At 55.8% G+C, this 14205-nt stretch overlaps 1 protein-coding gene across 1 annotated transcript in view; it reads right to left on the bottom strand.

The window, feature by feature from the left end:
- Positions 1 to 14205, bottom strand: part of MYH7B (myosin heavy chain 7B) — a 28688-nt gene that overhangs the window by 2204 nt on the left and 12279 nt on the right. Inside the window, exons 14-35 of the mRNA XM_037403170.1 lie at positions 13933 to 14082; positions 13427 to 13597; positions 12710 to 12889; positions 12480 to 12612; positions 11892 to 11968; positions 10312 to 10399; positions 9734 to 9851; positions 8988 to 9111; positions 8393 to 8529; positions 7700 to 7955; positions 6882 to 7124; positions 5810 to 5986; positions 5318 to 5463; positions 4645 to 4735; positions 3634 to 4023; positions 3079 to 3205; positions 2485 to 2603; positions 2039 to 2235; positions 1488 to 1837; positions 831 to 955; positions 403 to 518; positions 83 to 275 (exon numbers count right to left, since the gene is read on the bottom strand). Of these exons, the coding sequence (XP_037259067.1) occupies positions 83 to 275; positions 403 to 518; positions 831 to 955; positions 1488 to 1837; positions 2039 to 2235; positions 2485 to 2603; positions 3079 to 3205; positions 3634 to 4023; positions 4645 to 4735; positions 5318 to 5463; positions 5810 to 5986; positions 6882 to 7124; positions 7700 to 7955; positions 8393 to 8529; positions 8988 to 9111; positions 9734 to 9851; positions 10312 to 10399; positions 11892 to 11968; positions 12480 to 12612; positions 12710 to 12889; positions 13427 to 13597; positions 13933 to 14082 (3708 nt within the window). The remainder of the gene's footprint in view (positions 1 to 82; positions 276 to 402; positions 519 to 830; positions 956 to 1487; positions 1838 to 2038; positions 2236 to 2484; positions 2604 to 3078; positions 3206 to 3633; positions 4024 to 4644; positions 4736 to 5317; positions 5464 to 5809; positions 5987 to 6881; positions 7125 to 7699; positions 7956 to 8392; positions 8530 to 8987; positions 9112 to 9733; positions 9852 to 10311; positions 10400 to 11891; positions 11969 to 12479; positions 12613 to 12709; positions 12890 to 13426; positions 13598 to 13932; positions 14083 to 14205) is intronic.

The following is a 14205-nucleotide window of genomic DNA, read 5'->3' as shown; positions in this document are numbered from 1 at the left end:
GCAAGGGGTCAGTGGGGACAGGAGGGAGCCAGGGCTGGCAGCAGGGACAGTGCTGGATCTGTCCCACCCGCAGCCGCCCAACCTTGATCTGGGCCTGGAGCTGGCGACCCAGTTTCTGGAACTCGGCAGCCTGACGGTTGGCGTGGCTCAGCTGGATCTCCATCTCGTTCAGGTCTCCCTCCATCTTCTTCCTCAGCCGGACGGCCTCATTCTTAGCCCGGGCTTCTGCATCCAGCGTGGCCTGCATGGAGTCCATGGCGCGCTGGTGGTTGCGCCTGCAGGAGAGACGATGCATCAGCCCCGTCCGCCCGAGGACTCCCAGTCCAGGGCAGCCCTGTCAGGGCCACGGTGCCAGCTCTGCCCCCACAGTGGTGGCCCAGCCTGTCCCTTCTCAGCGCACACCTCAGGTTCTCAAACTCCTCGTCCTTCTCCGCCAGCTTCCTGTCCACATCAGCCTTGATCTGGTTCAGCTCCAGCTGGATGCGCAGGGTCTTGCTCTCCTCATGCTCCAGGGCCCCCTAGAGACAGTGGCAGCTGTGGGAAGGCAGCCCCTGGGGGGGATCTCCCCAGCCACCCACCCCAGCCTGGCCTTGCCCCCCAGCCCAGAGCTACGGGGAGCAGGGCAGGTGGAGCCACCCCAGTGCCCTGCTGTGGCTGCACGACCCCCATGAGCGAGGTTGCCCAGGGGTTGCAGCCACACTCAGGACTGTCACCCTGCCAGCACAGTGTGGGTTCCTGCTCCAGCAGCACCCAGCCAGAGCTGCAGGGTGGGCCATTGGCTCTTGAGGGCAGCAGGAACATCCAGGCATCAGTGGGAAACAAGGACCAACCTCAGCCTCCTCCAGAGCTGCTTGGATATCGCTCTTCTCGCTCTCCAGGGCTTTCTTCAGCTTCTCCAGCTCATGGATGGTTTTGCCGCTGAGACTGATTTGGTCGGTCAGATCAGCAATTTCCTCTGGCAGGGACAGAAGGGCATTTGGTCAGGAACAAGTCTGTGGGGCCGGTCCTGTCAGGTGACCTCCCCACCCCCCTGCCCAGGCTTGGCTGTTGTCCCCCCAGCCCCTTGGAGAGCTGCTGAGGTTGTGCATGGGGACAATTCTGCAGTCTGAGTGAAGAACAGAGCGTGGGACAGGCACGGAGACCCACGGAGACCTGCTTGTCCGAGAGCAACACCCCCAAGCCAGTGTCAGCCACAGCCATGGCACTGTCGGCAGCAAATCACGCACCATTTGGAAACAAGAGCCAAGTGACACCGCCTGTCTGCCCAGGGTGCCCCAGCGAGAGGGCAGGACACACCCCAGCTTCCTGGCTGGGCTGCTGCGTCCCTCCGAGAGATGGGCCAGCCTTGTCTGAGCAGCAAGGTCTGCTCCCTGCCTCCAAGGGACCCCCACCCCACCCCGTGGCTGAGGACAGGGGAGCAGGAGGCTGCCTGTGAGAGCAGGAGTCTGGGCAGAGAGTGCAGGAGGTGAGCTTCAGCCCAGTCCTACCCTGCAGGTTCTTGTTCTCCCTCTTGAGGGTCTCCAGGTTGTCCAAGGACTCCTCGTAGGCATTCTTGAGCTTGAAGAGTTCTGTGCTCAGGCTGCGTGACTCCTTCTGCGACGCCTCCAGCTCCGCCTGGGTCTCCTCATACTTCTGCTTCCACTCAGCCAGGATCCTGTCAAAATTGCGCTGCTTCTTGTCCAGGGCAGCGCAGGCGGAGTTGGCGCGCTCCAGGTCCACCGAGAGGTCCTCAATCTCTGTCTGCAGCCGATGCTTGGTCTTCTCCAGTGATGAGCACTTGGCGTGGGCGGCCTCCACTGCCTCCTCCGCCTCCTGCAGCCGGATGGCCAGCTTCTTCCTGCCGATGGCATCGAGGGGTGAGTGCCCCCAGCCCAAGCGCCATCCCACCCCACCGCTCCGAGGAGGGGAGGCCACAGCCTGCCCAAACAGCCTCAAACCCGGGCAGGAGGGTGCAGTCTCACCCCAGTGTCTGGGAAAGCCCCATCACTGAACAGAAACTTGCCACCTGCAAGGAACCAACTTCTGCCAGGAGACTTACTTGGCTTCCTCCAGCTCCTCTGTCCTCTGGATGGCATCCGTCTCATACTTGGTTCTCCACTGGGCCACTTCTGCATTGGCCTTGGACAAGTTCCTCTGGAGCTCACTCTTGGCCTCCACCTCCTCCTCGTACTGCTCCCGCAGCAGGTCACAGTCGTGCCGGGAGGCTTGCAGGGCATGGGCCAAGGCGTTTTTGCTCTGAGGAAGAGAAAGCTTGTGAGAGGAACAGCTGGTGCCAGGCGCCAGGACACTGGCCACGGCAGCGGGACTGGGGGCAGTGGGAGGAAACTCCTGTTTTTCCCAGGTTGAGAGTTGCCCTTGGGGCTCCTGTGTGCAGGGTATATCTCACCTTCCCAGTCCAAGAATCTGGGCCACTGTCACACTGGGACACATGCCCCATTCCCTAAGATCTGTGTCACTCAGATCAGCCATGGCCTGAAGCCTCACCTTGGTCTCTTCCTCCAGCTGCCTCTTGAGTTCCTCAATGTTCTGTGTGAACGAGGTCTTGCCACGGCTCAGCTGGTTGATGAAGGACTCCTTCTCCTCCAGCAGCCGACTAAGCTCCCCTGGGTTCAAACAGAACCAAAACAGCTACTTTGGGGCCAAGAGCTGCAATCCATGTTAGCTCGCACTCCCCAGAGCCTGCGGCCTTCAGCTGCATGGAGACCTCCAGCAGCCCCAGCTGTTCCCCCACCCAGGCAAGCTGGGGCCCACGGGCAGAGGGGCAAGCAGCTAAAGGCAAAGCGTGCCAGCTAGGGACCCCCCCTTCTGATGCCTGAGATCGCAGCACATCCCCCAGCACAACTAGCATCACCAGAGGTCCTCCTCCTTGCCAAGCAAGGCCTGGGGGAGGCACAACACAGACACCCCACTCCACTCCAGATGGAGCTCCTGCTATCTTTATTTTGCCCTTGGGAGGAAGAGGACAGTGCCTGGCCAAACCACAGCACCCCCCTACCCCACCCCACCCCCCGTCAGATGCCCCAGTGCAAGACCGGCCCCAGGGCAGCCACGTGTCCCCCGGCTGCCACCCTCACCTACCGTTCTCGGTCTGCAGCCTGGCCCGCTGCGTGCTCACGTCGGTCAGCTGTCGCTGCAGCTCGTCCACTTTGGACTTGGCCTCGCTCAGCTGGTCCTCATAGGTGCGGCACAGCTTCTCGGCATTGGCCTGCACGCACCGAGCAAAGCCTGGGTGAGACCCAGCTCTGGCCAGGCAGCGCCGTTCTCCCAGAAAGTGCTCAGCAACTGCATCGCCCTGGGCCACCACAGCTGATCCCATGCGCACACAAGGCAGAGAGCAGGAGCCTGCCAGAGCTCTCGTGTCTCTGCTAAGCTAACAGGGGCTCTCTGCAGTCAGTCTCCCAGGAAATGCCTTCCCAGATCCTCCAGACTTGACTAGGACAAGCAAAGCATCCTACAAGCACTGCCATAGTGACATAGGGACAAGCTATACCTAGTGAAACAGAGGGACTTGGCCATGGCAAAGAGCTACGTAGGACAACATCCCACGGACGTGGCTGCGCTGGACACACTGCAACCAGTGGCACTGATGTACACGGAAGAGATGAACCTGCCCCGTACAGAACCAGTGCCCACCTTGTTCTTGGTGAGGTATTCAATGTTGGATGACAGGTCATCCACCTCCATCTTCATCTCACTCTTCTCCTTCTCCAGCTTCTGCTTGACACGCTGCAGATTGTCGATCTGCTCGCTCAGCTCCGCCACGCTGTCTGCGTGCTTCTTCCGCAGAGCGGCAGCCGTGGACTCATGCTGCAGGGTTGCCTCCTCCAGGTCCCGCCGCAGCTTCAGGAATTCTGCTTCCCGCTTCTTGTTCATCTCCAGCTGCGTGGCCGTTGCCCCACCAGCCTCCTCCAGCCGCTCGCTCAGCTCCTCCAGCTCCCGTGACACTTCTGCCCGCTGCTTCTCCACCTTGGCTCTGGCGGCACGCTCAGCCTCCAGCTCCTCCTCCAGCTCCTCAATGCGGGCCTGGCAGAGACAGAATAAGGCAGATACTCCAAGCACTGGCTGAAGCTCCAGCATCTTTGCTCTCCACAGCGGAGCAAGGTGTCTCCGCTGATGCTAGTGAGCAACAAGCCACCAGTCTGGAGCAAATGCTGTGTGAGGATTTTTGGAGGCAGGCACGCCTGGTGCTGCTTGGTAGGGTGCTTTGCAGAGCTCCTGCTCTCCTGTGTACCCAGCCATCAGGATCCCAGCTGACAGGAGCTTCTTTTCAGTGGGAACCTTCACACAAACAGCCTGAACATGGGGGCTTGTCTCTGACAGGAAGAAGCTCAACACACTAGATCTGGATCTTCAGAGTTTAGGCACTGGATTTAAGGTTTTAGTCTGGACAGAGAACTACCTCCTAGAAGCTGCTCCTCATGCTGGTGCTAGCATTCACCTCAACAGTTCACACTTTTAACTTTCAGTCCATGACATTTTGGCAGAGGGCTTTGCTTCTGCTAACAGCCCCAGCTTTTTTCATCACTCTTCTGCCAAGATGTCCCTGTGCTCAGAGAGGGACTGGCCCCTGCAGATTCCCCAGTACCTTACATCTGATGGAAATTTAGGACCCCTGGGCTGTAGGAACAGTTCTTCCCACCATACCTGGAGCTCCTTGATCTTCTTCTGCAGCTGGGCCTCAGTCACTTGCCCATCTTCAATCCTTGAATTCAGTTGACTCATTTCAAAGTCTTTCCTGTACAGAAAGGCAGAGCCTTTGGTCAACCAACGCTGTCCCGCCAAGTCCCTCTGGCTCCTGAAGCCAGAGGAAGACTGTTCCCTTGCACTGTAACACCCAGGTCCAGAGGAAAACCGAACCCATACAGGAAAGGAACTGCAGGGGTAAGAAGCAGCACAAAGGCTGCTCTGAGGGGGAGGTGGAGTGGCCAAGCTGGCAGACAGCCTGGCTCTGAGGTTTTCCCTAGAGGTGTTGTTCTCCAGTTCCCCAGCAAGAATGGGACGTAAGTGCTGAAGCCTGTACTTGTAGCTGAGGTCCCAGCTCTGTGCTAGGATCCTGCCAGGCAAGTCTCTCCTCTCCAACCTCACGTACAGAGAAAGGTCTATAGTGCCCTGACCTATTAGTCTGTGCAGCTGACAAGCTCCTCAGCATCTCCGCACAGTGCCCAGGAAAACTAAGCCCTCATTTTACCTGGACTGATCAGGCCAGCCCGTGATCACATCCCAGCAGCCTCTGCAGAGGCCACACGTCCACTTGATTTAGAGGTGGGCACTGCCTGGCGGAGTAAGCAGGCAGCCCAGGCGCATATCACACACTCACTTTTTGAGTTTCTCCTCCAGCTGCTGTTTGTCATTCTCCAGATCCATTACAGACTCTTGTGTCAACTTCAGGTCTCCTTCAAGCTTCCGCTTTGCTCTTTCCAGGTCCATGCGGACTTTTTTTTCTTGTTCAAGAGAGCTTTCCAGCTGGAGAATGAAGGGAGAGATAGGATAGGGAGGGAAAGGACCCTCTGTAGCCCCAACCTTCCCCATGCCCATTGCTGTGGGAGATTTCCCAGCCCTGAGAGCTAGAGCTGTTTCCTAGTTGCTCTCCAGCCCCATTCCCTCAGCCAGGATTGCTCTCCGTGAGGTACTCCAGATCACCTCTCAGTTCAGGGGCAGTTTGTCAATGGGGTTATTCATCAACTGGCCATATTAAATGGGGATGTGATAATGATCCCACCCTCCAAATCCCATCAGGGACAGCCTCTGGGCTCTCTTGGAGCTGTGGCTCAAACCTCTCTCACTGCACCATCACTGGCCTATGACTCACGTCATCCACTTGCTGCTCCAGTTTGACCTTGGCTTTGGTCAGTGTGTTGACCTTGTCTTCCTCAGCTTGCAAGTCATCCAGGGCCTGCTGATGGGCCTCTTGCAGTGCTTTCTTCTCCTTTGTCAGCTTGGCAATGATCTCATCCAGAGCAGCCATCTCTTCAATCAGGTTTTTCACCTAGGTCAGTGAGGTCAAAAACAGTACATCTCAGAGAGAGGGGATGCAAAGCTAAATCAGCAGCCTGACTCATTATCAACAGCAGCTTGGTGCAGAAGAATGGCTGCAGAAGCGTGGCTTTAGAATCTCTGAAGATCTGCACAATCCAGGCCTGGTATTAGAATAGGCCTGTAATCAGAATTGTGCTGAAGTTGCTGTGCTGAAGTTAACAAGAAAGGTAGCCCTGAGCTACTCTTGAATCCTGAGACCAAGTCATTATGTTGTGCCAACAGGCCGTGGCTGTAACAAGCTACAGCTGCTGGGAAAGCAGGTGCAGGGCCAAGGAAGGTAGGGAGCGGTACGGGAATATAGGGAGTAACAAACTACAAGGCTGAAGCACAGCAACACAATTAGCTACATGGATAGAATGCTTATTTCAGTCATGATAATTAGGGGTGTGAGAACCGCGCGCGTTTAGAGACTACTAACCAATTACATTTCTGCTTTACGAATATGCATGTGTATCGGTTCTATATAAGTAGTCTTAGAAACTGATAAAGTTGAGCAAGATGCGTAACTCATATTGAGCGTCTTCTTGACTGCGACGAACCCTTCTTCCAACAGCTTGGCACCACATCAGCATCCATCCCCTCTCCCCTTGGCCAGGCTGGTTCCACCAGGTGGTTTGTCAGTGCCCCAGGTCACTTGCCATTGCACAGCACTGTTTGCCCATACCACTCGTGTGCAATGAGGCGGGACACCAGAAGGTTCTGCTCTCTCCCACACCTCTTTTTCCTCTGCCCTGTTCCAGCTCCCACACACCAGCAGCCTCGTCTCTGACATTTCTCTTTGGTGCCCTCACAAGCACTGAGGCCCCAGGGCAAGGAGGCTGCACTCTGCGCAGGGGGTCAGTTACCTTGTTCTCCGTGGCATGTTTCTCCTTCTCCACCTTGGCCAGCGTGATCTCTAGGTCATCAATGTCCTTCTTCAGCTCTGCACACTCATCCTCCAGCTTCCGTCTCTTGGCGGTGAGGTCTGAGTTCATCTCCTCCTCATCCTCCAGACGCTCTGTCAGCTCCTTCACCTTGGCCTCCAGCTGAATCTTGGACTTGATCAGCAGGTCGCAGCGTTCTTCTGCATCTGCCAGGTTGTCTTGCTCCTGCGACAGGCACAGGAGAACCAGTGCTCACCCACCGCCTCAAGAGCATACCAGCAGGCTCTCAGCCATGCTTTCCTGGCCCAGAGCTGAAGCTCTCCTTGTGGAAGGGGCAGAGCACACTCAAGGTGCTCAGGTGTACAAAAAACCCACAGCTCTAGTCACTGCCCGTTTTCAAGGTCCATGGGACAACCACTAACACTAACCAGGGCTGAAAGGCTAGCAGCAACTAAATCTTTCCGGAGTTCCTCACTGGACTGACACTTCTGGCACAGAAACGGCACAGATTAGCCACAGTTTGGTGAGCAGACATCGCCATCCCTCCCACCCCCTTGGAAGGAGATCACGCCTTCCAGAGCCAGGGGAGCATGAGTTCCCACAGCAGCCCTGAGGTGGCAAGTTTGTGACATTGCTTCAGGTTTGCATCAAGTCTAACACTGCACTTCATACAGGTTGTGGCAATGAGGGGTCTCAGAACTGCAGGGGGCTGAAAGGGGCACCTAGCACACCCTGCTCCTTCTTCTACCCATGGACCCTGCACTGTCCTTAAATATCCAGGGAGAAGGGGAGGCACTCACTGCCTGCAGCTGGAGAGCCAGGTCATTCTTCTCCTGGATCATGGAGACCTGTTTCTCTTCCAGCTCCTTCCTCTTAGCCTCAGACTTCTCCAGAGCCTCCTTCAGCTTCTGGAACTCCTCCTTCAGGTTGGACATTTCCTTCTCAGTTTGAGCAGACTTGAGTAAAGGCTTGATCTTGAAGAACAGCTTCATCCAGGACCAGTTCTTGACAGCATTGAAGGCCCGGATGTTCCACTGGATGGTGTAGAGGGCTTCCCTGGAGGGATACAAGAAGAGCATCATCATGGGTGTAGATTCATTGTGTCCCATCACCACTGCAGCAGAGACCTGGCTTTTGTAGGCCTGGGCATGGCTCTATTCTTCCCCAGCGGGACAAATGGCAGCATGTTGAACAAATGGCTGCACATTGTCTGCACACTGTAATGGGATGGGTGGCATGGCCTGGATTTGAGCTCTCTTTGCTCTGCAACCCTCTGGAATCTTCCAGTGGAAACCAAAGGCTCCCTCCTCCACCTAGATACACTGACCCTCCCTGCCAGGGCCACGCCAGACCTCTTACAGGTCTGCCTCCATCCCTCTGGCCTTTCCCAACCACTGCCAGCCGTAGGCAAGTCCCACAGGTCAAACACACTGAAATGTGCAGAAGGATCAAGGAGACACACAATGTTCTGCCCCTTGCCCCCACAGCTCTACCTCCTGCTGATGATCCTCTGGTACTCGATGCGCATGAGGTGCCCGCGGATTCTGGCCTGCAGCATGGTCAGGATCTTGGCCAGACGCTCATCTCGCATCTCTTCCAGCAAGCCCAGCAAACCAGCCTTGAAAAACACCTGCAGGCAAGAGAGTGAGAGCAGGGTCAACAGCAGAGAGGACAGAAGGCTCAGCATCATCACTACATGTGGCCCAAAGCAGGGGTACACTCTGCTGGTTTCGGTCCCCTCCCTGCAGGGGCACACACGCCCAGGCTGCCCCGGCTGGAGGTGCACCCACAGCAGGCACAGCTGGGCACCAGATCTCCCTGCCCTGAGCACTGCATTCCCCAGCAGACACTAGCTGCTGTGTCAGGTGCTATGAGGTCAGGCAGCAGTGACCTTCTGCTCAGACCTGTTTCTTCCCAGCCTGCATCTTCCTCTGCCCTCCCTCCAAGGGCCACAGGCAACCTGCAGAGTGCAGGACTGCAGCAGGGCTGTGGCCACGCAGGCAGCAAGCTGGGCGCAGAGCACAGTGGGACTGCAGGGAGACAGGAGGGGACACGTCTCCCTCCCAAGGACCAGCTGCCTGGTCTCACCTTGGTATGACCAAATTTGTACTGCGAGTGGTCCAGCTCCAGGGAGCTCAGCAGCTTCTCTGTGGCCTTTCTGCTGTCCACAAACTTGTCATCCGGAATAGCTGCTGGATTCAGGATACGGTAGCTGCAGGGACACAGCACACAGAGGACATGCAAGAGAACCCCAGTAGAGTGTCGATGGCTCCACCATCATCCCCACACCCCAGTCATGGCAGTTCTCCCAGGAGCACGTCTCTGCAGCACAGGCTGGAGCTATGTACGACCCAGGAGTTCCAGGGTGCAATATGGGCTCTTTGCAGAGCAGACATCAGGGAACTCTGCCAGATCTTAGTCCCTGAACACAAGGAAGACTGTGAAGGAGGTGGCCACTGGCCTCACCATGCCTGGTCAGGCTCAGGCCAAGCAGGGTGGAGGGGGCAGCTGGAGAATGGTAAGGATCCCAAGGGCAGAGAGAAATCTGAGCCAGGATGGGAGGACTTGAACCTTGCCCCCATCCAGCTACACCAGCCCTGCATTCAGACCTCAAACATCACCAGCCCTGCTGTCTCATCACATCTGGCACCAAAATATCCACGCCTGGCACCAGAGAGCCAGCAGCAGAGCTATCCCAAACTGTACATGCACTGGGCGTATTGTGGTGGTTCTGATCAGCCCTGCACAAGGTGGGGAGCAGGTCAGAGCCAGGGCCAGGCCGTGTCCCCTCAGAACACGCGTGGGTTGATGGGCAGGGAAGAAAAGGGGGTTACCGCTGCTTGAAGTCTGCATAGAGGATCCTGTTGGGGAATCCCTTACGGCAGATGCGGATGCCTTCAAGGACACCGTTACAGCGCAGCTGGTGCAGCACCAGGAAGGCATCCATGGCTCCTACGGGTGAGAACAAAGATGTAGCAGGCAATCATCCCAAGAGGACAGGGAAAATGGAGCTGCAGCACAGGCCTGAACTCTGGAAACAGCCATGGTTTTGAACACAGGTGTTAACTTGTCCTGTAGGCCTATGCTGAGCACCAGTGCTGCAGCCTCAGCCTCGGATGGTGGAAGCCAGCCTGACAGACTCGTCCGTGTCTGCTGTTCTACGCAAGTGTGAGGCAGCCCAACCATCAATGTACAGCCAAAACAGGAGCCTGGCAAAACTTATTTTCCCCAGTAGAGGAGACTGGCATGGGTCACAGGGGTTTCCACACTGAGACGGGGCCAGGTCCCCGTGGCAGCAGACCTGCTGCAAGAAAAGTGTCGGGGAGAAGGCAGGTGCAAAAGTCCCTGCCAGCTCCCACACGTGGATGTCACCCAAGGGAGCTGCTAGGGTGCTGACGCAGTCCATGCATACCTGGCGTCTTTGTCTCGTTGGGGATGATGCAGCGGACGAAGTGGGGCTGAGTGGAGCGGAGGTTGGTCATCAGCTTGTTGAGATTCTCCTGTAGGGCAGACACGGGGGATGAGGCATGAGGTGACAGCTCTGCTCCCCTACAACACTGTCTCCAGCCCCTTCCCCCCACAGGCAGGGAGAGAGCAGACACTGAGCGCCCCTTACCACTCTGTGAGAAAGGGGGAATTCCCTCCTGCTTGGCTGCTCTCTGTGCTATGCTGCCCAGGGACATCTCCAGCCCCACAGCAGGACAACTGCCTTCTGCCAGGATGGGAGCAATGGCAGAGGGGACTGGGCTGGAGACATGCCAAACAGCATCTGCGGGTTTTGCTATGCCAGAGAGGAGCCAGATGCTTCCCGAGTGTTTGTAGGTAAAGTTTTGCTGCAGGGAAGAACCAGGAACACAGGACTGAACGTATCCCTGGTATTACAGCTCTGCTGCTGCCCATCAGCCCTGTGCTCAGCACCCTGAAAATCTAGTGCTGGCATCCACACTGGTTGTGGTCCTCACCTCACCAGGTTTTCCCTGCACCTCCACAATGCTGCCCTCAGCCACGACAGAGGGCCCGGCTGACCCGGTCTGGGCCCCCCCTTACTCTCCAAGGCAGGGCTCAAGCCAAGACAAGGCCCTGCCTTTTTCTTGTGGGAAAGGCATCTGCACCCTCCATCTTTCCAGCCTGCCTTCCTCTCATACAGGCTCACCCTGTCCAGGGCCAGCGCGGGGAAGGGAACACTTCCCACAGCTCCATGTCATCATGGGGCACCTTCTCACCAAGGCCTGTGACTTGTCCAGGAGGAAGAAAGTCACGTCTCCCTGAACGGGGGCTCTGACACAAGTGCTGGCCCATTTTGAGCACCCTGTCACCACAAGGCTGTCATGGCAGGGCACAGCCTTGGGCTCACACAGCCGTCTGTGCTGTTTTCCAGTTGTTTAAGCTCTGGGGTGGAAAAATAACTCCTGTGGTGAGCATGGGAACGGGGGGGCGGGTTATCCTGAGCTGTAAAATAGCTCAGGTCACCTCCCTGGACAGGACAGCAGAGAGCTGCCTGCTCAGAGACCTGCAAGATCCTCCTTCATTTTCTTCTGCCCAAAGGCTGTCCTTCCCGCTGACAAGAATGAGGAGAGAAGTAGCACAGACTTAAAGTGATGTTCATGTAATACATTATCTAAACATCACTACAAGTCTTAACTGCCGCTCTCTCAAAGGCGAAGGAGCTGCTGAGCAGCGCAAGCATCACGTGGGCAGAAGCAGCACAAGCCCCAGCTCAAAGGGAACCATCGTTCTCCCAGCCTGGAGCCTCGTGTCCTTCCCTAGCAGCACGGGGACAGGGCTGGGACTCCGCCAGGCACAGGCTCCTTGCCCAGGGATGAGAGGGTGTTAGGGTTTTTTGCCTAGTGGTGGTCCTGCAGGAGCCCTGGTGCTCCTTCAGGCCCCAGGAGCTCATGTGCAAGATACCCCAGTCTTGGCAGGGAAGTGGGACTGATACTGGGACACCGAGCGTGCTTCCCTCATGGCCTTGAACGAGGGGCTGGCTCTTACCTTGTGCAGCTGCGACACTGTTTGGAAAGAAGCTGCCTTTTTACGTTTCTCCTTGGTCCCTGGCTTGTGAGGTTCCTCTGTTGGGTTGAAATATTGATTAATTACGTCAGCAAAACATCTGCTCAACTGGGAGGACTCAGAGGCATTCCTAAACACCCCTGAAATGCCTGCAGCTCTGGCTCTCTGCAAAGCAGAGATGGTAGTGCCCTGCTGCAGAGCCAAGCCACAGACCACCATAAACACCTCCCACAGCACCCAACTCTGGGTGTTGTTCCTCAGCTCTTGGTAATAAGAGACCCCTTCACACATCCCAAGTCACAGGGCCACCAGGACAGCTCTAGGACAGCTCTACAGCACTGCACAAGCTCAGCCTGGCCCTAACCCTAAAGCCCCTAGGGCAGCGCTGCGTGTCCAGAGAACCCACCTACCCAGGTCATGGAGGTTTTTAGGGGTCAGTGTGGGTCTTCCCTTTGCCCAGGCTGCTGGGTGCAGGAATGCTGCACCAACAGCTCAGCGTGGGGGTGAGGAGGCTTTACTGCTAAGGGAGGGAGAGATCAAGGTCAAAAAAGGGGTGAGGTTGATCCTCACCTGAGGTAGAGCCCACGTAGTTCTCATAGAGGGAGGCGAGGAGTTTGTTCTGGGATTTTTGGAAGACAGACACCACTGTCTCATTCAGGGGGTCCTTGTTCTTGTCCAGCCACCCAACGATGTTGTACGGCACCTGCCACCAGAGGAGAGAGGCAAAGGTAAGGACGGCCCTGCAAGGGGGACAGTGTGAATGCTGTGGGAGAGCTGACCACCCCAGTGGTGGGACGTACCACCCCAGCATAGTGCACCAGCTCAAAGTGGGCCTCGTATTTCCGCTTCTTATCCGGCCGGGGCTTCTGGAAATTGGGCGACTTCCCGATGTGGTTGTCATAGAGCTTAGCTTTGAACGACATGTCAGAGGCTTTCGGGAACATGCACTCCTCTTCAAGGATGGACAGGATTCCCAGTGGCTGCAGGGAGAAGGTGGTATAAAGAGATCTGAGCTCAGTGTTGCCATGTCCTATCCCAGAATGGGGGAGTCTTGGTGACACTGAGCAAGGTCACATCCTCTCCAGTATCCTAACAGGTTTTCTCTTTTTTTTAAAAAAAAAAAAATATTAATTTCCTCCATGCAATGGTGGAAATCTTTTACACAAGCTGCTCTGAAATAGCAAGTACTTAAGAGGCATTAAGGAGCAGCAAGTGGGTAGGAAAAAAGGGGCAGAGATCACTGTTCTCTGGAGGAAAAGGCTGCACCAGGTTTTGTGGCTCGCTGGTGGGTAGGACCGTAATTTCCTTGGTTTCATAAAGTCAAAATTTGTGCCAAAAAGGACTCAATGGGCTGGAGGCTCTGAGCTGTAAATGTGGGAAAAACAAAATGGGACATTTGGCACTGACTGGGGAGGGAATAATTTCATTTCTGGTAGCAGAGCACCTCTCACTGTTCCAGTCTTTGCAAACAAACTGCCTACCAGAAGTACCGTTCCTGTGCCTCACTCATGCTTTACCTTCTCAATGAGGTCAATGCAAGCCTGCAGGTCCAGGCCAAAGTCAATGAAGACCCATTCGATGCCTTCCTTCTTGTATTCTTCTTGCTCCAGGACAAACATGTGGTGGTTGAAGAACTGTTGCAGCTTCTCATTGGTGAAGTTGATGCACAGCTGCTCAAAGCTGTTGAACTGCAAGAATAAAATACATCTGTGTCAGAAGGAGCTCCAAATGTGAAGTGATTCACTCTTCTGATTTGTTTAGGTGTGGAGTGATCTCTGCCAGGCTCAGCTGGATTGCTACCAGAGCAGGTAGCCAGAAATCACTGGAGATGTGCCCACAGCAATGTTACAACAGTCCTTGCAAACTGCCCGTTTGCTCCAGATTAATTATTTCAGAAGAGAGCTCTTTTTCTTATCAAGGTCAGCAGTTTCTTGGAAGAGATAGAGCTGTCAATCATGAGGGGACTGAGCTGTCTAGCTATAACATTCCTCTGAACCCACTGCAGGGGGCTGGCAGAACTCACGTCAAATATCTCGAAGCCTGCAATGTCCAGTACTCCGATGAAGAACTGTCTGGCCAGCTTGGTGTCAAGGGTCTTGTTGATCCGAGTCACCAGCCACTTGAACATGCGATCATAGGTGGCTTTAGCCAGGGCTCCCACAGCATAGACAACCTGCCAAAACAAATCATAGAGCAGGTCACGAGCACTTATGCTTCTCCTTGCTTTCATAGGAGTTAGAGGACGAAGAAGAGAGCTCCTCTTGGCACACAAAGGACAGACAGAGAGATCCAGGGA

This window comes from Falco rusticolus, chromosome 10 (genome assembly GCF_015220075.1).
Source record: "Falco rusticolus isolate bFalRus1 chromosome 10, bFalRus1.pri, whole genome shotgun sequence".
NCBI classification, from domain to species: Eukaryota; Metazoa; Chordata; class Aves; order Falconiformes; family Falconidae; genus Falco; species Falco rusticolus.
Note: the sequence above shows the minus strand (reverse complement) of the source record. Positions and strands in the feature narration are given on the sequence as shown.